At 45.0% G+C, this 27,095-nt stretch overlaps 2 protein-coding genes across 3 annotated transcripts in view; both read left to right on the top strand.

The window, feature by feature from the left end:
• The window catches only part of Ptprg (protein tyrosine phosphatase, receptor type, G), a 683,481-nt gene that overhangs the window by 329,552 nt on the left and 326,834 nt on the right, over nt 1-27,095 (top strand).
• LOC148000842 (uncharacterized) lies at nt 383-14,520 on the top strand. The gene is made up of 2 exons (XM_087587093.1): nt 383-597; nt 13,086-14,520. The coding sequence occupies exons 1-2, from the start codon at nt 460-462 to the stop codon at nt 13,404-13,406; spliced, it is 459 nt and encodes a 152-aa protein (XP_087443219.1). The 5' UTR covers nt 383-459; the 3' UTR covers nt 13,407-14,520.

The following is a 27,095-nucleotide window of genomic DNA, read 5'->3' as shown; positions in this document are numbered from 1 at the left end:
CCAGCTCGATTTATGTCAGCCTGACACAAGCTGGAGTCGTTTTAGAAGAGGGAACCTCAGTTGAGAAAATGTCCCTACCAGATTCATGTACAGAAAAGCCTGTGTTTTCCTCACGGGTGGTTGATAACTGGTGTGGGATGGCCCTGCTTTCTGTGGGCCATGCCACACCCTACGTAGCTGATGGCCCTGGATGATAAAAGTGAACTGGTAAAGCAAGCCTTGGGGAGCAAGTCAGTGAGCAGCACCCCTGCATGGCCTCTGGATGAGTCCCCCCCCCCCCCCCCCCCCCCCGGGATTGTGCCCTGACTTCTCTGGATGTACACTGTAAAATGAAATAAACTCTTTCTTCCTCAAGGTAGTTTTGATCATGGGTTTTTTTCACAGCCTCAGAAACCCTATTTAAGATACACCTACAATACATAGAAAGGAAATATAGGAACCCTCACTTTTTATTAAGAAATGAAGCTACCAACTGCTTTGCTCACCTATTACGATGATGACGACGACGACGATGATGATGATGATGATGACGACGACGATGATGATGACATCATCAAAAGACGGGAGGTGGTTTTGAATTGCATTTGGTATAAACAGGTGAGTGTTGTGTACATGTGCACAGAGGAGGCCAGTGCTAATCTCCAGTTGTCTTTGCCAGTCTCTCTCTACCTTATTTTTTTGACACAAGGTTCCTGACTTCCATGGCTTGCCAAGTCCAGTAGCCTGGCTAGCAGGCAGCCCCCAGGAATCCTTCTGTACCTTCCCCCGAGGGCTGGGATTAAACCTCCAGCTGCTAAGTGCAGCCTCTGGTCTTCAGTTTTGTGTTGGTATTCCTTTTCGGACCTGTTAGGAACTGTTCTCCTTCTGTCTCTGTAGATCTTGGGCATCAGGTAGTCCCTCAGACCTATCAGTAGGCTATTCTTGACCAAGAGGAGGGAGAGAAGAAACCCCCCACTGCACTTGGAATTTTACTTTTAGCTAATGATGGTAAAGTCCAGAATGGCTCTAATGGCCGTCTGGAGAGGGACAACCAATTAAGAAACCCATCTGGCTGAAAAATTTGTGGTCAGACAAGGAAAACTTTCTGAATACAGCCTCTGCTGTGATCCTATAATTGGGGTCCTAGAAGCATTATAAATATGTAAAGCAGGAGAGGTGTGAGACAGACGGCGATGGTGGTGCCTTGGTCTACATGGAAGGTCTACATACTTTCTCTCTTCGATGTCAGGTTAAAACCAACTCAAACTATAAACTGGGTGACTAGTTATAATGTTGCTAGGATACCTTCTGTAGTTAGAATGTAGGTCTTTGAAGACAGAGACCTTATCTTTAGTAATTGTTCTAGTTATCAGCTAAACAGACACTCATTATGTATGTTAGGATTGATAGAGCTTGGCTTGGTGGTGCTTGGATGAATCCCCAGCACCTGGAAGGTAGAAGCTAGAGGTCAGCCGTTCAAGGTCATATTCTGCTATGTGTAGAGTTGGAAGACAGCCTAGCCTCCATGAGAACCTGTCTCCAAATATCAAAACAAAGAATGGTAAGTCAACAGTCTGTCAATCTCAGTTTCTTCTCTGAAATGGCCACTCTTACAATTCACAGGTCAGAGGATAAGTCTAAACACTCTTAGGGTGCACATAAATCATAGCAGAAAATTTTGAAGTTGGTCATAGTTTCCATTAATTTATTGTTACTATACATCCCTTATACTCTGCTTGGGAGCAATGAATGTTTGGAAAAGAAAAGTTCCTCTGAAATTAACAGTTTGATCCCATTGACATTAATAACAGTTTCCTATGGTATCCCCTCCCTCCTTTCTCCCTCCTTCCCTTCAACCTCCCTGCACTCCCAATCCTTGTGCAGTCTAGCTAAGTCCTCTACCACTGAGCTACTCCCTCAGCCAGCTTCTACTTTATCAAGCCCATTTTTTCTTTATATATTCTGAATAGTATTGTAGATTCTGTATCTCACCATAGGAAGTGACATGATCATGCAATTGACTGCTTCTCTCCTCTCCTCAATGATACCAGTTCTTTTCTTTCCTTGGCATGCATATCAAACATATAATCAGTAAATCATCGAGTTTGAAAATAGTCTCCCTGAGGAAACTCACCCCACTAGGTTTCTTCGCCATCAAGCCCCAGGAAAGCTAATGTGACTCCCTTGAGGGAGCCACATGTGGGTCATCCAGGCCTACTCTCTCATTGCTGCACCTGGGTTTTTGTGTCTGAATATTTTATGGGCTTGTTTTGTGCAGCACTGAGCATGCTCTCCTGGATGATTGGCTTCTCAGTGTTTGGAAGGATGTGTATGTAAATTACAATCTAGCAAGGATGAGAAGAAAGGTGTCGGTCTTTTGGATAGTCTCCATCACATCACTGTACGCACACACGTGTAGAGCCGTCTGTGTGTGTGTGTGTGTGTGTGTGTGTGTGTGGGTGTGGGTGTGTGTGTCTCTCTGTGTGTGTTTTTGTGTGTGTTTGTGTGTCTGTGTGTCTATGTGTTTATATGTAATAAATGAATTAAAGCCAGTGACACCACTGGACTTTAATGGATGTCAGAATGCCCCTGCTGTAGCTATAGATGGACATTTAAATTACCTGCAAAGTGGAATATATTCTTCTTTTTGCCCCAGAACATTTATTTGTTAATATTGATGCTTTTATTCACAAGATAAAAATCTCTCTGCGCATGTGTGTTGGGATCCAGTTCTTCTGCTGCAAGAAAACCAGATACCTTTAACAGCCTGATGCCAGTTCAATCTTTTTGTTTTGTTTCCAGACAGGGTTTCTCTGTGTAGCTCTGGCTGTCCTGGAGCTCACTGTTTAGACCAGGATGGTCAAACTCAAGAGGTCTGCCTGGGATTAAAGGTCTCCCTCCTGCTCCCAGGCCCAGCACCCCTGGTCCCTGTAAGTGCTGTACACTTTCCTAAACTGGGGTTCGCCCCCACCCTCTCTCGTCTGTCACCTCCGAACACATTCCAGTTTGCTCATTTCTCTTTCCAGTGTGATGTTACGAACAAGCACGGCTTCTCAGTTTTGCAAGTGACAGATGGACAGAAAGTGGAGGCACCTGTCCTTTTGATGGATGGCCCATCTTTTGGAAACTCTTGACTGGAGCTTCTTTTTGAGTGTCCCAAAGAGGGGCCATGATGGGGACAGTCACACATTCCTGGCTACACCCTCTGACCTGCTGAAAACATGGACCACTTGGGAGTAAACGTGAAGCAATAAACTTGCCAGCTCCTTCTCTGGAAGTAGGAGGGGCCCTGCCTAAGCAGTACAGAATCTAGGTTTACTTGGAGCTGCTTGCTGGTGTTTTTCTGCCCTCTTAGCATGCTAGGGGCTGGGCTGGTGACTGGGTTTCATGCACGCATGCACGCACACACACACGCACGGAACCCAGCCACCCTTTTTTTCTAAGACAGATTGATTATATAGCCACTTTGCCAAGGCCTTTCCCTTTTCTTTTCTTCTAAATTCACATTTTTATATCCTCATTGTCAGAGGCCCTTGCTGTTTCTTAATGGTTTAAGTAAACTTCCTCCGTAATTGTGTGTTGTCTCAAACCCGGGGAAAGACTTTTTATATTCAAGTGTGCACATCTTAGAATTGGTTTTGTATCAACCACCATTACCACACCCTCTATGTTCTGGGCACTGCTCTCTCACCACTTAATGGTTATTTAACATGTATGTTGAGCAGATCTCATTTCTGTCCTCTGCAGAACATGGAGGCACTTCACCCATTTTCTTTTTCCATGATTAGACTCAGTACCTGGGGCTGCAGTCCCAGAGCTCACCCTCCTTCAGCAATCATTCTGCGCCTATAGCAGCATCTATGACCTTGAAGTCTAGCTGACTACATTAAATGTTTAATAAATGAAAGCCAGAAATAGGAACGGTACTGATCATGCATATATGTCCGTCCATATGCATGTTCACACACACACACACACACACACACACACACACACACACCAGAAATGTGCATATGTTGAATAAAATCCACTGTGTGTTAGTCAGGGCTGGCTCCCCTTGTGTCTCTGAGCTTTCAAGATGTCCCTGCTTTCTCTATGGTACCTACCGTGAGGAGGAAATAATCAGTTGCTCTCCAGTTCTTCGCAGTTCGGAAGAGTCTGGATTATGTCTCAGAGCCTCACCTACTGGTTGTGAAATTTGTCTGTTATTTATAGCTAAGAAATGAATTCCGGAGAACCAGAAGCAGGGATGAGAAAGAAGTGCCTCTTGTAGTGACTCCATCAAAAACAATGATGGTGACAACACATGTTTGTGGAAGCCTTCAAACCAAAGGCTTTTAAAGCTAGGGGTGGTGGCCTGCACCCAGGACCCCAGCACTTGGAGGAGGAGGAGGAAGAGGAAGAGGAGGAGGAGGAGGAGGAGGAGAAGGAAGAGGAGGAGGAGGAAGAGGAGGAGGAGGAGGAGGCGGCAGGGTTTTGCATTTGCATGAAGACCACCCCCAGATATGTTTGAAGCTAACCTTTGTTACAACAGACTCCCCTGGACCCCCCCCCACACACACACACAGAGGCAAGCAGAAGCCAAGGCAATCTTAGAAACGACACTTGCTGCCAAGTCTAACAACCTAGGCTTGATCACCTGAACCCACACAGTGAAAGGTTAGAATTCACACGCAAGACTTGTCCTCTACTCTCCACAGTTCACATGGACACACTTCCACAAAATTCAATAAAAGAAATAAATGCAGTATTAAAGAAACACCATTTTCCTTTAGTCTGATAACACTCTCGTAATCTCAGCTTTTGTTGGCTAAGGCAGGAGTTCAATACCAATCTCATCTGTATTTTAGGTTTCCGCCCTACTAAGTGAAGACCCTGCCTCAAATAGAGAAGTATAGGTAGGCTGGTCAGTCAATAGACATTTTTTTTAAAGATTTATTTATTAAATATAAGTACACTGTCGCTGTCTTCAGACACACCAGAAGAGGGCATCAGATCCCATTACAGATGGTTGTGAGCCACCATGTGGTTGCTGGGATTTGAACTCAGGACCTCTTGAAGAGCAGTCAGTGCTCTTAACCACTGAGCTGTCTCTCCAGCCCAGATGGATACTTTTGACCCAGGCACTGTGGCCCATTCCTGTCATCTTGGCAACTTGGGGGTCTGAGTTTGCCAGATGACAGCACCTTTGGTCTTGAGAGTGGTTTGGAAGCCAGCCTCCCCAGTTTAGTGAGCCCGTGTATCAGAAATACTGAGGAACTGTAAGGCCGAAACTACGGCTCAGGATGGAGTGCATGCTTTTAATCAATCTCTGAATTTGAGCTCAGCCTGGTCTACATAGCGAGTTCCAGATCAGCCAGGTCTACACCGAGAAACCCTGTCTTTGAAAGGCAAAACAAAAGAAACAAACAAAAGGTAAAAAACAGAACTGTTTGCAAATTGCGTGACCAGGCAAACGGAACCCTCTTTCAGCCATCTCTCCAATGCCTTGACCTAAAGTAGAGACCCATCTTTCGCAGTACGCCATTGCCCTGTCCTCTAGATTGACGCAGAATCTCAGTGGCTAAACATTTTGCTGGATAGGTGCACACCCTGGAGGTCTTAAATTGATTGACGCAAGGCTTTCTGCCTAGTCCGTCCAAGAGGAAGTGACTGAAGGTGGTGACCTGGTTGGCTCTCCTGCTGGTTCATTTTAAATCGAGAACCACTGGTCATCCCACAGTAACCCTGGTCCCGATGCCGGGACAGTCGGTCAGTCCACCGTTTTGAACTTCAGTTGTGTCTGTGGAGTTTGCTCTGCTCTTTCACATCCTGAACTTCAGCAGTTGCAGTCCCTTAGACAACAAAGCCAGGTTTGGGGCCAGATCTGCAGCCTGCAAAGCGTCTTTTGAAACTTTGAGCGCAAGCAGATCAGATCGCAGTTACCCAGCACAAACCTTTAAAAACCCGATGTGCCAACTTGCCACGTCGGAGGCAACTCTGCTTCCTGCATTCCCTGCTGTCTTTGTGGAGGCCTGGAAACTTGGAAACATTTTTCACAGCTTCCTGCTTATTTTAGAGGCAAGAAACATGCAGGCAAGAGTGATGACAGTTTTAGGTTTATAGCAGGTGATGGCAAAAGAACACTGTGCGAATCGAACGGTTAGTGCTGTCTCCAAGTCCTGGCTCCGGTACATTTATTAACATCTTTTGAGTAACGTCTGAAAATTATCTATTAAGCACAATTTTTCGCCCTCTCTGACAGATGACTACTGCTGCCAAGAAGCTCTTAGGCTGTAAATGAAAAGGAGAAACGATTCCACATTTCAATCTTGAGCTTCTTTCCTATTTCTTTCCTCTTCCATCCCGACTCCCTCTGTCTCTCAGTGAATTAATTGTAAGGTAGAAATCATGGTTTCATAGGAACGTAAGACTCTAACGCCACCTGCACTTTCTCTCTGGATGTCAGGTTTCCCACTTCTCTGAAGCCTTACCTGTCTTATCTAGGTAAGGGTTTCTTCTTCTTCTTCTTCTTCTTCTTCTTCTTCTTCTTCTTCTTCTTCTTCTTCTTCTTCTTCTTCTTCTTCTTCTTCTTCTTCTTCTTCTTCCTCTTCCTCTTCCTCTTCCTCTTCCTCTTCTTCTTCTTCTTCTTCTTCTTCTTCTTCTTCTTCTTCTCCTCCTCCTCCTCCTCCTCCTCCTCCTCCTCTTGCTACTCCTCCTCCTCTTGCTACTCCTCCTCCTCCTGCTACTCCTCCTCCTTCTCCTGCTTCTCCTCCTCCTGCTTCTCCTCCTCCTCCTCCTGCTTCTCCTCCTCCTGCTTCTCCTCCTCTTTCTCCTGCTCCTCCTCCTCCTTCTTCTCCTCCTCTTTCTCCTGCTCCTCCTCCTCCTCCTGCTTTTCCTCCTCCTCCTCTTCCTCCTCCTCCTTCCTTTTTTTTAAAACAATCTCCTTTTGCACTTAAAATGTTCTCTGTCTGAATGACTGATGTTTATCAAAGCTTTAACATGCACCCTTTCTATACATTTCTACTTCTTTTTATTCCCTGCCTTTCCCTTTAATTTTTTACCTCCATAAATTTTCCCATATGTGGTTGGGGTTATCGAGTTTTCTGTATGATCATAATAGGTTTTAAGGAAGCAGTTGAACCACCTCGCCCTGCAAATTAGAAAGGTTCTGATCTGGAAAAGGACTTTGGGCATGCCTCACCTGTTCCCTGGAGTTCTATGTAAATTGACGTTTATTGTGAATCAAATTCTATTTTAGGCGTTCTTCTTGAGGAATCTGTAAATGCCAGCAGAGGAGTGGAATTGATTTAGCGATTGGTAGTCTGTGGTGAGTGTCACTGTGTGAAGAGTGTAAGGATTCTGCTTATGTTCCGTATTTTCCTAGTGACCTTTCAGAAGAGCCTGCTGGTTGCTGTTACCTGTTTCTGGATTTCTTTTTCCTTTTGCTTTTAGTGTGAGGCCTGTTCAGGTATTTGCCATGGCGCTTCCCTCCTTATACAATACTGAGCCTAGCATGGAAATGAGTGTTTCCTTACAGTCTTTGTTTTTAATGTATAGTTCTCACAGTTGTCCGTTTCTGTAGGGACGATCAGCAAGTATGGGTTCTGGAGTAGGAAGGAGACTCCGCATTGCCCAACATTTTTTACCATCAGTCTCTCATCTCTAGCTTTCAGATCTGCTTTGGGAGAAAATGGTTTTTACATGGGCCACCACAGTGCAGGGTAAACGTGTTGTCGTTTGATCAGATGTGGAAATTGCTAAAACACCTGGGTTGTCAGCCCATGGTACAACAGATGCATTTCCATTCCCTGTTAGAGAACGCCGCATCCCACTAGATGCTCTGTTCATGAGACGAAACTGGAGGTCACGCTTTCACTGCATTCGGAGCAGGTTTTGAACTTTCTGAAGAAGGAAACGTTAAAAACTAAGATGCTGTCTTTCGATCTAAAGCTGCTCTGTATTTCCTCTCTATGAGGGCTTGCAGAACTCAGAGGAGTGACATGACATCACTGGTCTACTAGAGAAGCTCAGACAAGCTCCTTAACGGTAAACTTGGAAAGGGTGCTTGCACAGCAGAAGTGAGTAAATAAATACACATCGGGGTGGTAATCATCTTTCTGCCGTGGAGCCCAGAGCAGAAGTCAGTGTTAATGAAGTCTCTGGTCTGTTGTCATGGGAAGGTGCTGGGCAAATCCTGAGGAACTGCCTAAGATTGTATGAAGTTGTGTGAGTTTTACCTATTGAGAAGAATTAAGGTCACATGTTTCGGAGAACACAGTCTAATTCTGCTCTTAAGGCGAGTTTTATGATAATGGAGAGAATGGATTGGGAGCCAGGGTTAGCTTTCATTTCCTATGTTATCAAGTTACCTTTGTTGGCAAACCAAACAGAAAACCTGGTGGTATGGCCTTTGGTGAAGAGATTAACCGTCAGAACCTGGATCTGCATATCTGACCTGGTTGCATTTGACAGACGTCTACCCATGTTAGCTACAGAAAGTAAAGAACACAGCGATGGCAAGGGTCATGCGTGAGTAAAGGACATCAAGGTAGCAGTGGACTTTGGACGTCTGGTCCCATAACTGTAGGAATATTCTAGAAGAAATTCTAAGACACGCTCCTCTGGCTTTACGGTCCTGGTTTCCGCTCCGGTTGTTTCGGATTTGGCACGTGGTTCTGTGTATGTTGTGATGACCTTTTGTTCCGTCAGTAGGATTTTACGTTTTTCTAGGAGAGTTACCAAACTTCATGCAGTTTTCATGGAGTCCGGAGTGTTCAGTTGGTGCTTATTATCAGGTGGTTAATTGTAGTTCGGGGAAATGAGTTCCCTAATTGGGGTTGTACAAATTGATATTGTGGTCCCGACTAAATGATAGCTGCGATCTTTCTTCCTTATGAGCGAAATGAGAAGCAAAAGTCTGCCTCTCCAATGTGTTCAGCGGATCAGAGACGCCATTCCCGATGGCTCCCCACGCAGCTGCTGGCACGAGTGCTGCCTTCCATGGAAGCTCTCACTCTGTAAAAGGGGATTATCTCATGGACTTTGGATGGTCAATAGGAGATCTGTGATCCATGGTTTGCCATAAAATAGGACTTTGTGGTCACCCCCTAAAATTTTCCTCCAGCAAGCAAACCTCCTTTAAAACACCATTTTAGAAGAGTTTCTAGTCTTTTAAAATAATTATTGTTGTTGTTGTTATCATTATAATTATTATTATTATTAATTTTTAGGTGTCTCATGTGTGCGTGCATGTGTGTGTGTGTGTGTGTGTGTGTGTGTGTGTGTGTGTGTGTGTGTGTGTGTGTGTGAAGTGCAGTGCCATTGGAGACCAGGAGAGGGCACCAGCTCTCCTTGGAGCTGGAGTTCTAGGTTTTAAGCCACCTAGTCTATGTACTGGGAACTGAACTTGAGTCCTCTGGAATAGCAGTTCTTCAGCACTAAGCTATCTGTGCTTTGGCCTTCTAGAAGAGTTCTTGATCATCCTAACTACCTTCATAGCTCTTAAGTGATTTGAGAGTAGTATTCTGTTGCTTTCTATATCATTAAGAAGGTTTTCTTTTTAACGATTTATTAATTTATTTTGCGTACCTGAGCACACTGTTGTTCTCTTCAGACACACCAAAGAGGGCGTCAGATCCCGTTACAGATGGTTGTGAGCCACCATAATGGTTGCCAGGAATTAAACTCAGGACTCTGGAAGAGCAGTCAGTACTCTTAATCCCTGAGCATTCTTCCAGTCCCCAAGAAGAATGTTTTAATATGCTAAACAATGTGTAAAAGTGTGTGTGGGAGGGGGGGAGGCGTATTATGTATTGTTTTGTTCTGTTGCCTCAGTGGTTAGAACATGACTTTATGGTCAAAGTCAACCTAGTCAGAGCGGGCCTTGCTTTGGACGTGTGCCCTGCTGCTGTATTCTCCGCCCTCCAGGTAAGTGTCTGGGGATGCTTATAGACTGAGGTGAATTTAAGTCCCTATCTCAGCTCACACAACCATGCAACAGCTCCTTTTTACCATTGGACCAGAGAGCCACATGCAATGCAACAGACTATGAGTGTGAGCCTAGTCAGTTCTCCAGGGACAGCTAGAAAAGTCGTCAGTCTCCGCCTTGTCAAAGTATGACATTCTTGTTTTAATAGTCATGCGTTCTTATTTTATGAATGAGTGTTTTTCTTGTTTGTCGTATATGCACCATTTACATGCACTGCCTGCAGTGGCCAGAAGAGGGCAGCAGAACCTCTGAAACTAGAATTATAGTAGGTTTGAGACACCCCAACATTGGTGCTGCAAACTGAACCCTGGTCCGTTTTGCAAGTTCTCTTACTCACTGAGCCTTCTCTCCAACCACTCAAAGGACAATCTTGAGAAATATTTGGCTGTGTATATGTGTATATATGTTTACCCTCACAGTCTAACATTAATGTGCATTGTTAAGCTATCCAATCATTCTGGGACTCCAAAGAGATGGTGTCCGTATCAGCTGGCTTCTTACTTGTTTACCAGGCTGTTCTACCACAGCACTGGTGGTGTCCCATAATAAGTCCTTAGGGACTTTAGTTGAGAATGAATGAAAACTTGCCTGACCTATACATGTGTCCTGCAGGCTTCCGTATAGTACTATAGCTCTTCACTCCTTATAAAACGTACCTGCTGTGACCACGCTGGGGCAACCCAGGTTTGTGGGGGCCTGGAATTTACTGTCTGGCCTACCTTCCTTCAAATAGCGGCTATAATCTTGTCTCAGCTCCCTGAGTCCTAAGATGACAGGCCTGCAAGCAATTACCTGTCTTGACTAACACATTTAAACACAGAGCCGAGGTCTCTTTAATGTAGCCAACTTTTTGACTCTTCCTGAAAAAACCTTAGGCTCCAGCCGTCACTGAAAGTCCTTAAACAGAAAACAAAGACCAAAACAGAATATCAGAGCAGCCGGAAGATTGTGTATGAACTCACCTAAGCCAGAAAAGATAGGCTTACAAATCAAGAAAATGGATTTAAGCAAGCAACACTTTTGTATGTTGATGCACTCAAGTGTTCGCTGTCTCTATTGGACCGCTTCTGTGGAATAGTAGCATCAACAAGGGCTGTTTAGTGGGCGCTCAATGTGTACACAGGTCTTTCATTGGGAATTGTGAATGAACTGTAGGACTGAGGAGATTATTCATGAGGACAGGCAGAGCGGTATTATTAATTACCTTCTTGTTGCTGTGATAAAATACACAAACCGCTTTAAGAACAAAAGTTTCATTTGGCTCCTGGTTTGAGGGCATACAGTCAGCCCATTATGGTAGGGAGGGGCTCAAGTGTTGAGCTTAATCGGGAAGCAGAGCAGGAAACGCAGGCTTCCTTCTTTACACTGCCTTCTTTCTCTCTTTAGTTTAGTCTGTGTGGGGCTTCCTTTAAACCTCCCTGCAGTGTTCCCACCATCACTCCCAAATGCTTGCCCACTAGGTGATTCTAAAATGCAGACGGGGAGTCAAGGAAGATTGAGGATCACAGCCAGATACATAGTTGCCACTCTTGTCAGTTAGGGAAGAGAACTGAAACAGAAACATGGGGGTCTCATTAACCATCACTGCTGAAATGTTCAGGTCTCTATCTGGCCCAGGCCTGATTTATTTACTACTTAATCGATTCCTTCATTTCGCTGTTTGCTGGTGCATTTTTTCACCTTTGTTTCTGTTTTGTATCACAGGGAAACTGTTACAGTATTGAATTTGGTTAAGTTAGATACTAAGCAACGCAAGTTTCAAAACTCTGCCACTAGATGGCCAGGTGCCAGCTGGAGATCCCTGTCTTTTATCTGCTTCTATAGGTCCCAGTTGGGATATTGACCTGCCTGGAAGGCATTCACCCATAGGGAATAGTAAATTTCTATCACATATATAACCAGGGCTCAATGGTTGTCAGAAGCAACCGGCAAAAGAGCACCCTCGAGGTTTGCCATGGTGCATAGAGAGGGCCTGTGCTTAAGGTTTAAGAAAAGGGAAACTCACTAAACTGCCTGCTTTCTCTTTGGGACTGTTGACCTGAGTTCGCTCCCACCTTCAGAAGCCGTCCTTTGGTACCTGTGCATTTGCAGTGAGCATGTTGCAAGCCAGATGGGACACTTAGCCACAGGTTGGCAGAGCTGAAGCATAAAGCTTCAGGGCTCTGCATTCAGCCATCTTGATTTTGTAAATGAGAGGCTCAAAATACCTGTGCTGGGTAATTAGTGTCATGCTCTGCTACGGTGTGCTATTTTGGCACCACTCTCTTCTATTGCAGAAATTTGAAGACATCTGTTTACTTTCAACTCTCAAAGACCTTGTCAAGCACGGAGTCTATAGGACAGGAGCCTGTTCCTCCATTAGGGATCTTTGCAGGATCTTCTCTCTGCGAGAACATTTTTACCCAATTGTTGAAAATTAGTGAAAACATTTGAGCAAATTTAGACATAGCATGATGCGAAATGACAGCTTCTAATAAAAGAAAGCGTTCACTCAAATCCCTTCATGGGGGCTGTGAGCTTGGGGTTAAGTAAGGAAGGCTCTCTCAGGTTTTAGCAGAGGTTTGCAGAAAAGGCCCCATTCCTTTTAAGAATCACCAGAGTGGACCAACCAGGGTGACAGCGCTTTTATTAGCAATGTTAATTAGCTCAACTAATCAAGGCTACATTTAGGCTTTTGATCCCATGCTAATTTCCAGGCCTGCAGAAAGAGATAAACTCAGGTGGAAAGAAAGGTCTGTGCTGTGGTTGGCCTCCAGACTGAGCATCTGTCTCAAGTGTAGAAAGTCTTTAAGAATGAGAGAGGGTTTAGGAACCCAGCTGACAATGGGAAAGAAGGCACTGGGTTTGCCCGTGAGGAATTGTAGGTTGGGAATTGGAGATTTCAGGAGACTTTTAGCAGCAGTGCTCTCTGATGCCAGGGAAAGACTGAGGAGAAGCGCAGAGGTCCTTGATTATGTGGGAGACTCTGGAGTGAGCTCCTTCGAAGGTGGGGTGGAGCCTGTATTCATGTACTGGGAGTGAGTCTAGAGTGTGGAAGAGAAGATCAGGGGTAATTGGGGCCCAAGTGAAAACTGGAATTCACTGAGCAACTGCTCCCCCTGGGCTGGGGTGCCTCTGGCTTTGGCTGTTTCTGCAGACATCTGCCTGGCTTTTCTCCTTTCCAAATGGGAAGTTCGTGGCTGGTTCTCTGCAGCACCCCGGGTTGAATCATCCTGCAGCTTTCCGGACCCTGCTTCAAGGTTTCCTGCAAGACTTCTCCCTAGAGCAGTCACTCTGCTTGCAAAGCGGTGCATGCCTGAAGACCAAGCTAGAGCTTGCGTCCACGACCCTCCATATACCTTTCAGAAAGACAGACTGTGGACCGAGGCGTTTGAGTTTCAGAAGTGACACCCATCGGGACGAGAACTCAGGCAAGCACAGCGCCTGCTTGAAAGGGAACAAGAAAGCAGTCCATTGACTCATTCACCCGTCCTTTCAAAAAATAAATGAGCTCCTACTATCCAGATGTTGTTCTAGGTACCACGAGACCAGTAGGGCACAGGGTGTCTGTGGCCGTTTTTTATCCTGGAGCCTCCAGCATTTTTAGACTGTGTTGGGGCTCTGTTGTGGGGGAATGTTCTCCAGATATGGAGTGGCTGGTTGCTATAGCGACGGCAGGGGGCAGAGGGGTGGACTGATTCAGGGAAATGCAATCAAGGGAACAGGAGATGAGGTTTGCTGAGAAAGAAAGGGTAGAGAGGGGTTGAGTGCCTCTGAATGGGAGGCCTGTGGGGTAGCCCCTCAGTATTTCCATCCAGCACAGAGGGCTTCAGCCTAGGTGTGCAGAAGCCTTTTTGTTAATTGGGAGGGGGAGAGTTAATGTGTTTACTTCTGAGAATGTGGCCACGGGAGCGCGTTATTTTAAGTCTTAGCCCTCCCTGGAAGAAGCAAGGAGCTGGCGATCTAATAGTGTGTTACCACGCTAACGTCTAGTATTATCCTTGACACAGTGGGAACAGAGCTGTCAGAAAGAGAGAAGGCATTTCTCTCTCACTATCCGTGATCCAGTTTATACTCCAAAGAGAGGGGGAGGCCGTTAGCAAAAATATATAAGCAAACCCACCCTGGGACCTTTCCATATGAAGAGTTTTAACGGTCTCGCCGGTGGCTTGAGTATCTTCCCCTAAAAGATTTCATTTTTCAGATTATGACCTGATTAATTATTAAACAACAAATGAAAAAAAAAATCAAAGCCGGGGCACAGGGTGAAGGTGACGGGTGGCCAGGGCATTGAGAACTGAACTGGGATGGCTTAAAATGGAAGGATGGGAAAATAAAGACAATACACCCTTTCCTGTTGGGGGAGGCAGAAATGGGATTTATTTGGGAGGGGCATAAACATTCAGAAGCAGTCTCAGGGGCCCTTCCCACTCATCACCAGGCCCAGGGCCAACGCTGTCCCTGCTTCATGAGCAGAAATCTCTTGTTTAAAAAAAAAAAAAGTTAAAGGAATATTTGTTTGTACCTTTGACTGGGTCATTTAACCTAAGAGTATTTGTTTAAAAAAAATAAATATTCTTAATCTTCGGGGCATGCTCTGCGTTCTTTTTTGCTCTTCCTTGGTTTGCTTTTCCTTTTGTATTTCTAACGGCACCTTTCACGTCCCTTGGCACCCGGGTGGGGTTGGTCCCAGGCCCTCCTGTGGATGAGCACTGTAAGCATATGCAGGTGTGTGTAGAGACGCATCCTCTTGCTTATTACTAATTATTTCTGGATGACTTATGAGTGTTAACACAATGCATATACTTTGTAGATAGTCGTTCTGTAGCTGACTAGGGAGAACTGGCAAGGAAGACCCTGTTCTTTAGTCCAGTGCGGGCCCATAACTGCCATGACGTGTGTTTGGAAGGCAACCTGGAGTGCTGGTCTTTTTCGACTTGGTTTCAGACATGGTCTGTTCTCCTTCAATGCTGCTTAGCCCATGCTAGCTGCCCATGAGTCTTTGTAGGCACTCTGATCTCCGCCTTGCTCCTGGCTCTTCAGGGGTCCTAGGGATTCAAAACCAGGTCCTCACCCTTGCACAGCAAGCATCTCCTCAGCCCCAGATGCCAGGGCCTGTGACTGCGAAACCTGTGGATACAGGGCGGGCTCTAGTTCAGATGATGTGGGAAGCACAGCGGAGGTGATCAAGTCCTTCCTGCAGAGAAGTCTGAGTGGTCTTTTACTCCTGGGGAAAGTCAAGTACGGACAGTCTAAGCTTGTTCAGACTGCAGACCTTTTTCTGAGCCCGTTCGTGTAGATGGCTGCCCTGCTTCCTCAGTTCTCTGATCTCCAGCCTCTTCCCTCTTCACGCTGCCGCCATCTTCCTGTCTCTCGCTCCTCCCCGTTTTCGCCTGGGTCTGTGATTGGACCTCTAAATTGCATTTCTGAGCATCTGACTGGAGAATTCCCTGTCTCCTTCCCCATTGGCTTTCGGCTCTCTGCTTTTATAGCACATGTACAGTAAAGCCAACATTGAAAGGAAGAGGGTAAATAAATGATAGTGGGATTTCTTTCTGTACCCAAGTCCCAAGTGAAACCTTGGGAGCAGCAACCAGGCCTTAAGTGGTTTCTATTACTATTTAAAAAAAATAAAATAAAATGATTGGCTCTATGTTCTGAGCGGCTGTGTTATGGGAAGATTGCCTCTCCCTTCTTTCTGCCTCTGGTAATTACATGAAAAAGTCTTCATTTTCCTAGGAAGTCTTGATTCTTAGCTGAACTGGCTGATTCAAGCCCCTTAATTATTTTACCATATTTATGCCTGCCACAGGAAATGTGGAAGTGGTTATTTTTAGATCCTTGGTTTTAAATTATTAATATAAGAAGTCAAAACTGGGAAGAGAGCTGAGTTGCCTCATGGCTTGCTGGATTCGCGCATTCTTCTACTGCAGATCCAAATTCCTGGACTAAGTCATGGAGGTTGTGCAATTATCCCCTTTTCCTGTGGTTCTTCCTGTGGAGATGAGTCAGGGAGCCTCTGCACTATGCTGTCTCTCCCTTCCCGTCCACTGCCTTTGCAGAATTTCCAGCAGGAATTTGGAACTAAGCTAAAAAAAAATTAATAATAATTTTCTCTTGGAATGCAGGAGGCCAAGGGTGTCCACCCAGCTCTGAAAGACTGTTGCCAGTGTCAAGTGTGATGCTACTCACTCCATGCACTGTGCATTCTGGGAGATGCTCACACTGTCCTTATAGTTGCTCCCGTAGTCTCGCTCATATTGAGGAATGGTCAACTCGCCCAGTTGAGCCTTTTCTTTTGGTTACTCTGATTGGAGAAGAGCTCCCTTTTGTGGTATGTCTGTCTCAGGTGGGCTGTGGTCAGATGCCAAGGTCTTGCATGCTAGGCGGGCGGGCGGGCGGGCGGGCGGGCAGGTGTTTTACTGCTAAGCCACACTTCTAGCCTATGCTTCTGATTCATCTGTTCTGCATTTTCTGTTGGAAGCTTTAGAAAGTGGGATATTCTTTCTAATTAGACCTGGTAGTCTTAAATGCCCAGTCCCTTGATCTTCAGACAGTGTGCTTAGAATTCACAGTTCTTTCATGTATTCCAGACTATCCATATCTTCAGGTAAATTTATAACGATCCTCTTTGGTTGACTACGGTAAGCACGGCATTTAGGGTGCATACCGAAGGCAGCAAGGTGTTTGGGAAACAGACTTGGCCATCCATCGTGCAGCTGAAGGACATCTCCATGTTTAGGTCTGGATGATTCAATGACGGAATGGCTTCCAATCTTGCCCTGAGTCCTGAGGCTCCCTCTGGTTTTTCTAGGTATTCCCAATGTCCTTCTTCGTCTGCTTTAGATGCACATAAAATACGCAGATAACGTGTAAAGCTGTCTTCTTGGTAATGAAAGTGGGTTGATGATGGAGGTTGTACACAGCCCATAATGGGTGTTTGCTGTTGGAGCCACATGGGTGTGTGAAGCGCTTTTCATCTGAATGGTACTACAAAGCCAACTTCAAATCAGTCGTGGTAGACTTGACTCCTACAGTGGTCCCCACTGAGATGTATAATCAGCGTGTGCTGAGGGGGACTGGTGCACTCTTACATGTCTAAAGTCCCAGAGCGCCACTGCCTACTGTAGATGGGCACCTGGCCTCTGAGGCAAGGATCTGAAGGTTTTATGGACAGTTTTGCTTCATTGCTTAAGCACCGAGGAGAGGTCTTTGGAGGCTTGTGATCCGGGAGTAAGAATCCACGGTTTTAACCACATCAAAGCCAGAGATGGTGAGAGAACTGGTGAGAGAGCTGCTGTCATTCATTAAATTTGTTAGCAGTAGAAATTCTTCCGTGCACCATCTGGAGGCTGCTTTTCTTTGTACAATCTCCCTGGCACCCTGATAATAGCTGAAGTACTATCTGTCCTCAGATCACTCCGAAATGCCCATTTATAGCTGAGATCGCCCTTTTTGTTGGTTTAAAACTGGATAGCCTACTTTCCGCTTGACAGTGGGGTTCTCAGAGCACCTTAAAGCTGAGATTGATGTCTCCCCTTCCTTACCCCCCCCCACCAATTCAGTTTCTATTCTTTCCCATTCCTATTAATGACTAAGAGTTCATTTCCATTAGCCACAATTTTCTCCCTGTCTTACAACCTTGCTCACTGTGTTTTACTGTGTGTCTTGTATCAACTCTTTGTCCCCAGATTTACTGCTGTCATCCAGTAGCAATCTCCTGTCTCAGAATATCTCTCCAGTTCCTCTCTTACCTTTTTCCTGGTATCTGCAGGGAAATCTGAAGTATCTCTTAGAAACAGATGTATTCCTGGCTTAGTAACCTTTTAAGGCAAAGCAAAACAGAGTAACACACACAAAGACCTTTCACTGGCTTCTGGCATCTTGGGACACAGTCCTTGAGGACCTGCCTATCTTTTTTGCAAGCCACAGATTCCCCTAAGTCAGTCCATGGGACCTCTCAAACACCCCCAACCACCCACCCACCCACCTTGTTTTCAAGTGCCAGCCTAGGAAAAGAACTCACCTTCAGTCCCTTTCTTACGCCAGGAAGCGGGTAGTGGGTGGGGCTCTTGATTCGCCTAGTTAGGCTCAAGCCTGGCTGCTATCCCCACAGCCTGCTCCACTTTGAAAGAGACAGTACTAGAGAAAAGGAGACTGTACCATTCTGGCCTAAAAAGAGGAAGAGAGGCGCTCTTTTGTTACTGTGGCCTTTGTCCCTCAGAGTGTGCTTTCTTGCAAGGAACCCTTAGCAGCAGTGTCATCGAGGGCAGTCACATCTCTGTAGACCAAGCAGCACTCTTAGGGGCACACTGAGGGTCCAACAGTGGTTAGAGATACGTCTCGCAGTGGCAGAGGTTGTGTGACCAGGACACAGCCTGCTTTTGCGAAAAGCACTGATTCTTCCCTTGAGCCTGCAGTGGGTAGATTAGGTCAGTTACGGCGTGGTCTCTCTGCATCCTGCATCCATCTAGCATCTGTCTCCTTGGCCCCTTTTCTCCTGCACTCACCTTGGATTCCAGAAACAGTGGCCTGATGGGCAGACATCTTCAGACAAGACTTGCGATACCTTTCCCCAAAGCAATGACTTCCTGTGACCAAGGCCCTCTGACCAACCTTGAAGTAATGATCAGCCAGTCTGATTGACTCTGATGAACCGTGCAAGCTTTTGTCTCCCCTCATGTCATGGCAGTGCTAGGGCCCTGGATATCTTTGCCTTCTGGTCTAACTATGCTACCTGAGGATTCTTCATTGCTTTTCATCATTACTTTTTGAAGTGAGTTCCCCAGACCTACTTGGTTGGGGGACCTGTCCCCAGACAAGCACTTTAGTAACAATGCTACTTTTGTGGTGCAGGGGAGACCCTTCCCACAGGCTGACCCCCCTCTTCCCCGCTGCCCATATGGAGGTCTTTCTGGTGCTTCTCTCTGAAGCATGCTCGGATACCAAGGGTTGATCGTAGACCCTCCTGCTCTGGTAATGCTGCACCCTTGCCATACTGCCATCACCCTTTCAAGTGTTTCTGGGCTTTGGAGCAAATCCTTTCATGTATATGCCCATGCTGCCAGCCAGCTTATGCTAGGCAGAGGCTTGAGCTGGAAAGCTGGAGAGGAGACCGTTAATGAAGGATTTGATTATACGGTGCTTGGTTTTCTACAATGTGTTGGCCTTAACACATGAATACCACCTGTGCCTAGCTGCCCCTCCCACCTGACCCCACCGTACAGTCTGGCTTAGTGTTGAGGTTTAAGTGTTCATAGAGGTCCCTGGCAGCCTCTCTTGGGCCAAAATTATTGCTTAGCAACTCCTATGCTGAGTACCAGGAAGCCAAGAACTCCTAAGCGCATGGCTTCTTCACAGGTTAAGAGAGGGGTTAACAGAATCTGGGCAGGCAGGAGTGGTGAGTCCCAGGCTCCCAGGCTGTGAGGCTCAGAAAAAACTGTAAATACTGTCTGCTCACATCGCCTTGGTGATCTGTAGAAGATAAAATGAGGGATGAGGACAAGGTTGGCCTGTAGAGATACCCTACTTAATGAAGTGAGTAGTGGAGAGTGAGGAGATCCATGGATGCCTTCTATTCAGCTCTGAAAAACTGCAGATGAGGGGTAGAGGTGGACTAGCTCTAAGAGAAAAGAAGGGCAGCATTAAGGTGAAGATTTTCCAGGTTGCAACACAGTTAAGATGCTTTCCTTTGTTCCTTCTAAGACCCAAACTGCATTCGTTATTCTTCTTTGAGCTGAGTGATAGCACTGGCCCCTGGGAATATTTGGAGGTGAAGTTATGCAAATCCAGTGGCATTAAAAAAAGATCGACCCAGACGATATTAACGTCCTAACGAAAATACTTCAGTGAGACTTGGGATGAAGAACTTAACAAGTCAGGCCAGAAAGTGATGTGGGAGAGAAACCAGTTTGGAAAGTGGGAATTTAATACTTCTGATTTTAACTGAACAACGGCAGCATCTGCTGATGAAGTGGGGGTAACTACCTAGTAATCCCAGGGTGCAATCAAACTGGTGATAAATTGTTACAGTCACTGTGTTGTCTCATTTAATGGCCTTACAGAATGGCTTCCCTCAGCCATTAATCTAACATTAGCCCCCATCTTGGCTCTCAGATTGAACTGTGGTTTAAGCTGGGCAGGATCACCGGATGGACCTGGGTGTGGTATGTCATATCCTTGAGCGTTTCTCTGCTTCAGGCTGTGTTCAGATTTCATCTCTAAAGCCAAATGTTTAGGATTTTGGCCCAATCGAAAGATGCTAGATCTTTGGAAATGGAAATGTTTAATGGTCTTTTTTTCCCTCCCCTATGGGAAGTAAATGTTACATAAATTGAATTTTAATGCTCAAGGAGTTCCAGAGGGTGATGAACACCATTAGCTAATGACAATAGGTAGGTTCAAATTGTCTTCAATTGAAAAAAAAAAAACAATATTTATAACCTGCAATGCCATGCTGTACTGTGGGACGGTCAGGAGGAAGTTTTGAACATTCCATGACTGCATGGGAATCAGGTGTCAAGCATGGAATGGCCCAATGTACTTGTATGACTAAAGTCTATTTAAATGTAAGACAATACCAGCGTCTGTCTAGAACCCTGCTTACTCAGCTATAAGGAAGTGTCATATTGCCCCACAGTTCCCCATTATTAAAAATATCCTTTTCTTAAATTTACTTTGGCAGAGGAGTAAGCTGGCAGTTATCCTACTGTGTACCCTGGGGAGTTAAAGATGTATATTGTATACCAGTGCCCCTGAAATAACAGGATCCACAGGCCCACATATCCATGTGTGTATTCAGCTAGACTTTAGAGATTCAGCTAGACTTTAACAAGAGATGATTTTAATAGCGTTGAAATAAAATAAACCAGTTTTTTTTTTCTTATTGCCGTAGAGTGTTCACAGATTCTTATTTTTTCTGTCATGCCTCCAACAGGTAAAATGATAAGATGTGTTGTGCTTGTTAAAGAACAGAAGTCCCTCGCTAGACATTGGATTGTCAAGCTCATTAGTTCTGGTGACTTTGTCCTTATGTAAACCTGGGAAGGAAAGAGCACAGGGACAAATTAAACGTGTTTATTGAAAGCCAGAATGTTCTTTATGGGAACTGTATTATATTTCTATTTTTTTCTAGTAGACAGACCTATGATCCCCCTCCTCCCAATTGGGCTAAGAAATTAATTTTAGTTTTCACTGCATTAATTACTGGTGGGCAGTATGCCACTCCATTGCCCACCCCACGCTATGCATATACACCTCTGTGACATTCTCAAGATATACTGATATTTATTATACAGGAGGAAAGGCGTGAAAGATACAGAGTGATTAATATCCCAGCCGTAAGCAGAATCCTTCCAGAACTTTCCATCTGAGTCATCATAGTCCTGTTGTCTCTCAACCACTGTGATTCATGGGTCAAAAATATCTGGGAAGACTATCTCCTAATTCCTGTTCTGAATTCCAGCCAACATCGAACTCCATAGATACGGCAGCCACTAAACTGACAGGATAAATGTAAGGAGATTGAAGGGAAGTATGTGCGAGCTTGTCAGCTACAACTGCTTGGGAGGAGGATGGCCTGCGTCTAGGAGTTCAAGGCCAGCCTAGGCAACATAGTGACCATCTGCCTCTTTGGAAAACACAAAGCTTAGAGCTTGGGGTTTGGTTTAGAGAATATGCATAAGGTTCAGCTCATAAGGTTCAGCTCCGGTTGTTGAAGGAAGGATCGTATTGACAGGCCGAAATAAATGCACTTCCTGTGTCTTGGGGGCATATGTTGAGAGTTCTACTTGTCCACAGCAGAGAGGCACCTATCGGTGCCTTCCTTTCTCTTTTGGTTCTTTTTTTTCGGAGCTGGGGACCGAACCCAGGGCCTTGTGCTTCCTAGGCAAGCGCTCTACCACTGAGCTAAATCCCCAACCCCTGGTGCCTTCCTTTCTCAAAAGTCACTCTGGTTTTCTTGTCATTTCTCTTTGGACAGACAGTGACATCCACGAGGAGCCTCTCTGTGATGGGTTATTTAAGGTTCTCATCCTGGAATAGAACCACCGTGTGTCTCGTACCCCTTTAATGTGAGCTCATCAATGAACCTGGGTTCAGTTTTATCGCGGTCCTCATCTTGAGCATTGCTCGATGTTAACAGAAAGTTGAGTTGAAGACGTGTTAATATTCCACATGAATATTAACTTAAAGTCTCCCCCAGATCACGAAATCACTACAAATAAGAACTGGTACTGTGACACGTGTTGCTGTCTATAAATATCACCTGACAAAGAGAGCAAATAAAGCAGTTTGTGTTTAACAGGGAGCAGTTGAGAATTAATGCTAAATTAAAATATTGTCACACAGATTAGTCGAGGCATATACACACAAACAGCCGCTCTCTGATGCCTTTCTCTTTACTGCGAACACTGAATAATAATTATTTTATGAAGGTAGTGCATTGTAAATATTTATAAACAGAAATGTAAAACAGTGCGACCACAGTGAATAAATTATTTTGAAATATTTTTAAAAATCTCATTTTTATAAGCTTTTTAGTAAAAATTATTCATGGTGATCAATATTTCTTTCTCACTTGCCATCTGCTCCTTTTCCTTGGCGGCACCGTTCTAGGTGAGTGATACAGCGTGCAGTGTGGCACGCTCCCCAGATTTATGCACTGGAATGCAGCATCTGTGTGGAGGGCAGGTGTAGTCACCAAGCTTGGGTTTTTCTGGTGTCAGTAATTGCCAGTTCTTGCCCCTCCACCAGAGCAATTAGGGGCCTGTGATGTCTTCTCTACTCCCTCAGATCTATTGTCTCTGAGCAATTTCCCTGTCCCTGATGTGGAAGGAATTCATCCCACATAGTTCTGGAGTGACTGTTCCAGAATTGGATCTTGGAAGCTGCAGGCACTTTTAGCTTCTTTCTTTTGCATCTGAAAGGAGCTTGCTGAGAGTTCCTCCTTCTCTCCTCTTGCCCCTGTTTTCTCTCAAACTCTTGGGCATTTGCACACATGGTGCCCTGAAGGCTTGGGCATTTGCACACATGGTGCCCCAAAGGCTTGGGCATTTGCACACATGGTGCCCTGTGGGTGGTACTCTAGGTACAGGGGCTGGGGTAGTGCCGCTTTGCTGGAGGAAGTGTAGCACTTTGGGGGTGGACTTGGAGACTTTGGAACTTGATTTTGTAATGGCCAGTGATTATTTACATAGTGTCAGCCTAGTGTGCAGCTCACGCACACATGCTCATAGAGCCACACTCCCTTGCCACACACACATTCATCACGTGGGACCGCATGTAGCCAGTGCTAGCCAGGAACTCACTGTGCAGCCAACGATGATTTTGAACTTCTGCTTTTCCAGCCTTCTCCTGAGTGCTAGGATTATAGACACACACCACCATACCCGCTTTGTAAAGCTTCGAGTGGAACTGAAAGGTCCACAAGATAGGCAGGCAGTCTGCCATCTGAGACACACACCCAACCCACTTCCTGTGTTCTCTTCTAATTCCTTCTTAAGTGATTCCGTGAGGCCAGCTTGGCACAAGGCATTCCCCCCTACCTGAAAACCTCCCTGCAGTCTCTGTGCCAAGGTAGTAGCATTGAGGTGGTGTGAGCAAGTCTTCCCTAACCTGAGAGGAGCAGTCTGTAGCCGGCGAAAAGTCCGTGCCTCTGGCACCTTCTTTTTTTGGTGGGGGAAGAGGTGTAATGAGCTTGGTGTATTCTGCTGTTTGGTTTGACACATTTCCAATCCCTAACAATCAATCCGTGTTGTTGATGCTAGGATCTTTTTAAGGTCTGCCCGAACTTGGGCAGGTTGCACATATTCAGGGAAAGTTTTCTGGATAGGAAAAGAATAATAGGGGTGAACTTTTTCTTTTGCCTTTATCGGAGAATCCATGTGTGTTCAACCTTCGCCTCTTCCACGAAACGATTAATTCTCTTAGTTGGCATTAACCACCCAGTTTTGTTGTTCTCTAAGCTATGGTGTACTCATTTGTTCTCTTTTATGAGTCTGCTTCGCCTAAGTTGCCTTTATGACCAGCTTCCCTGCTGGATGGCCAAGTCTGAATTGAATCTCCAGCCATCACTGCACTCTGCCAAACACAGAGTGTACAGTCGATAACTACTTGTTAAATTGGAGATTGCCAAATTTCTCTTATCTAAATACCCTCCAAACTCTCGTTGTATCCGTCAAGGACCATTTAGTGGTAAGAACTGGATGTCACCGTTTCCTTAAGAAACACAGGGGTTCGTCTGAAGAATATGGGAGTTGCATACAAGGCTGCCCAGCTTCCCTTGTCAGGACATGGGGAAATGGTCCATTTGTGAGCAATATGATATCCTCACTCTACCCTGTGCTCCCACTAGCTGTCACTCAATACCGTTTCCGTGGTCTCAGCATGTCAATCAATCACTAGGGCTGGCATCTGTCAGGATTTTTTTAAATTAATATTTATTTATTTATTTATTTATTTATTTATTTATTTATTTATTTGAAGCAGAATTTCTCTACGTAGCCCTGGCTGTGCTACAACTAGCTCTTTAGACAAGGTTAACCCCTAACTCTGCCTGCTGCTACCTCTCCAGTGCTGGGATTAAAGATGCTTGCTACCACACCTGCCTTGCCATTCTTAATAAAGCATTTTATTCGCTTCTGTGTGATGTCAGGTATGCTGCTGTATTTCCTCCCAGTCCTACAAATTCAAGGCCACACTGTAACTTGATACTGTGTTTCACATTTCAAATTCTGATATGAATAATACTGGGTATCTTTAGGTCATAAATCAATTCACAATGACCCTCGAAAAGGTAAGACATCATCAAAAGGGTTACCCTGTCCTCAGGTCATTTTGTCTTAGAGATGGACTATAAGGGACAGAAATGATTTCCAGAGGCATGAGGTAGATATCCACAATATATTATTGTTACTAGACTTGGGGTCATACCCCACCAGTCAGGTTTGGTAGGGGTTTGCTGTATATCTTTGTGTTCTTTCCCAGGTTGGGCACATCAAATCTCCCTTTTCTCTTTCTCACTATTGGTTTGAGTCTTAATTGGCTTTGAAAGACACGTGACTGATCCTGGATTGCTGGGGCACAGGATGTAACACCAAGTCCAAAAACTATCACTGCAACCATGGATGGACAAAAGACACATTTTGGGGAGTCTTCCACCTGTAGAAAATTGACCCCAGATGGAGAGGAAACACTGGAAAGTCCCAACAGCTGTGGAATTATTTTCTTCCAGGAACCTTTTCTCTATCTCCCCACTTCAGGAGACATCAGCTGCTTCAAACAAACAAACAAAAAAACAAACAAACAAAAAAACAAACAAACAAACAAACAAACACACTACTTGGTAAAGCAGTAAATATGAGTGCTTGGCCTCTGTTTTGAATTCTCTAGAAAAATCTGACTCTTTGTAAGAATTGCCCTTGATCCTGCTGCTTGGCTGTTGCTTTCCTATTTAATTTTGTGCTCTTTTGAACAAATTGGGCTTCCTTTGAGCCAGTGTTGGCAGATGCCACTTGATGACTGGCTTTGCTTTGTCCTTTGATGTGTTGAACTGTTTGGATTATTGTTTGCTTTCTTTCTTTCAAGTCTCATTAGATCTTTGATAACATTATAATATATTTTGTTCATGTGTGTTTTACTCTTTTATATCTGTCCCCGTCCCATTCATTTCCAACTTACTGTGCCCTCTGCCCCCCTCTACCAGAGGTCAGACCATTAAAAAACAGCTGCCCTCCTCCAACCCCCACCTCCAATCAAATGTTAGTACTTCTTCAACTAGGGGTAGTTTTCATTCATTCTCTCTTTCTCTCTCTCTCTGTCCCCCTCCCTCCCTTCCTTCTTCCCTCCCCCCTCCCTCCCTTCCTTCTTCCCTCCCCCCTCCCTCCGTCCCTCCCACCTCCCTCCCTACATCCCCCTCCCCCCTCTCTCTTCATGCTGGAATTTTCTCTGGCTTGCAATTACCCATTCTTTTGTGTGTATGCTTCCCCAATCACTGAGTTCATGTTTAAAACTGCCCTATTATTTCTGGAACATATTGTTTTCCTTGAAGTATTCCATCTCCTTTGCCTCGGAATCTTTCCACCCTTTCTCCAAGGTGATGTCTAAGCCTTGTGGGGAGGACGGATGGGTGAGATTGACTTCTGTCTCCCCTCTGGTGGTCTGCACATAGCACCTTCCAACACTGACAGTAGGGATGAAACTTCCTGAATGATTGATCCACGTTTCATGACTCAGGTATGTGGACCCGGTTACTGAAGTTACAGAGGGTCACCAAGAACACTGACAACCGTGTGCAATGTTTAGTCTCTGTCCATGGTATACTACTGGCCAACAACTTTTTTTTTTTTGGTTCTTTTTTTTGGAGCTGGGGACCGAACCCAGGGCCTTGCGCTTCCTAGGCAAGCGCTCTACCACTGAGCTAAATCCCCAACCCCTTGGCCAACAACTTAAAGAGAGGTAACACATTGTTTGTAGCTGGGTTTTTATTTGCTAGCATGTGTTGCCTAATTTTGGTTCTGTTCTCTGTTATAGAGTAAGTCCATTTCAGTGCTTTTGATATACATATATATTTTAAGGCCTCTACAACAGTATATTTCAGTGTTTTTTTCAAAAAGCTTTTAGTGTTGCCCTTCCCCATACTTCCTCTCCCCTGCCCTCCTGGTCCACCACATTTAATGCTTACTCTTACATTGTTGCCCTTTGCCCTTTTATACCCTTGTATTCTATCTCTTTCCCTTGAGAGATTCCTTCCTCCTTCACGACCCTCACTAGTTTGCTAACCACTTTGGGCATTCTAAATGAAGCACACAAGCACACATATCTAAAGAGTCAATGCTGACATGAGCATCGGAAAGGAACCATGATGTGTTTGTCTTTCTGGGTCATTACCTCACTTTGGGTTGACTGTTCTTGTTTTATCCATCTCCCTACAGATTTTATTTTTCTTAGCCTGTAAATAATTTATTGTTGACAAATGGGTGAGATTGTACATTAAATAATACCTGATACCCTCCTGATAGAGGAAGAAACTAAGGTACACACTTGAACTTGTAGCACAGGAAACTTCTGAACAGTACCCTAGTAGCCTATGCATTAAGAGCAATAAATGATGAAAGGGAGCACATGAAACTCAAAACCTTCTGTACAACAGGGGCCACCATCATTCATG

This window comes from Rattus norvegicus, chromosome 15 (genome assembly GCF_021556685.1).
Source record: "Rattus norvegicus strain SHRSP/BbbUtx chromosome 15, alternate assembly SHRSP_T2T, whole genome shotgun sequence".
Taxonomy (NCBI): Eukaryota; Metazoa; Chordata; class Mammalia; order Rodentia; family Muridae; genus Rattus; species Rattus norvegicus.
The sequence above is the reverse complement of the archived record's forward strand: the minus strand, read 5'-3'. Positions and strand labels throughout refer to the sequence as shown.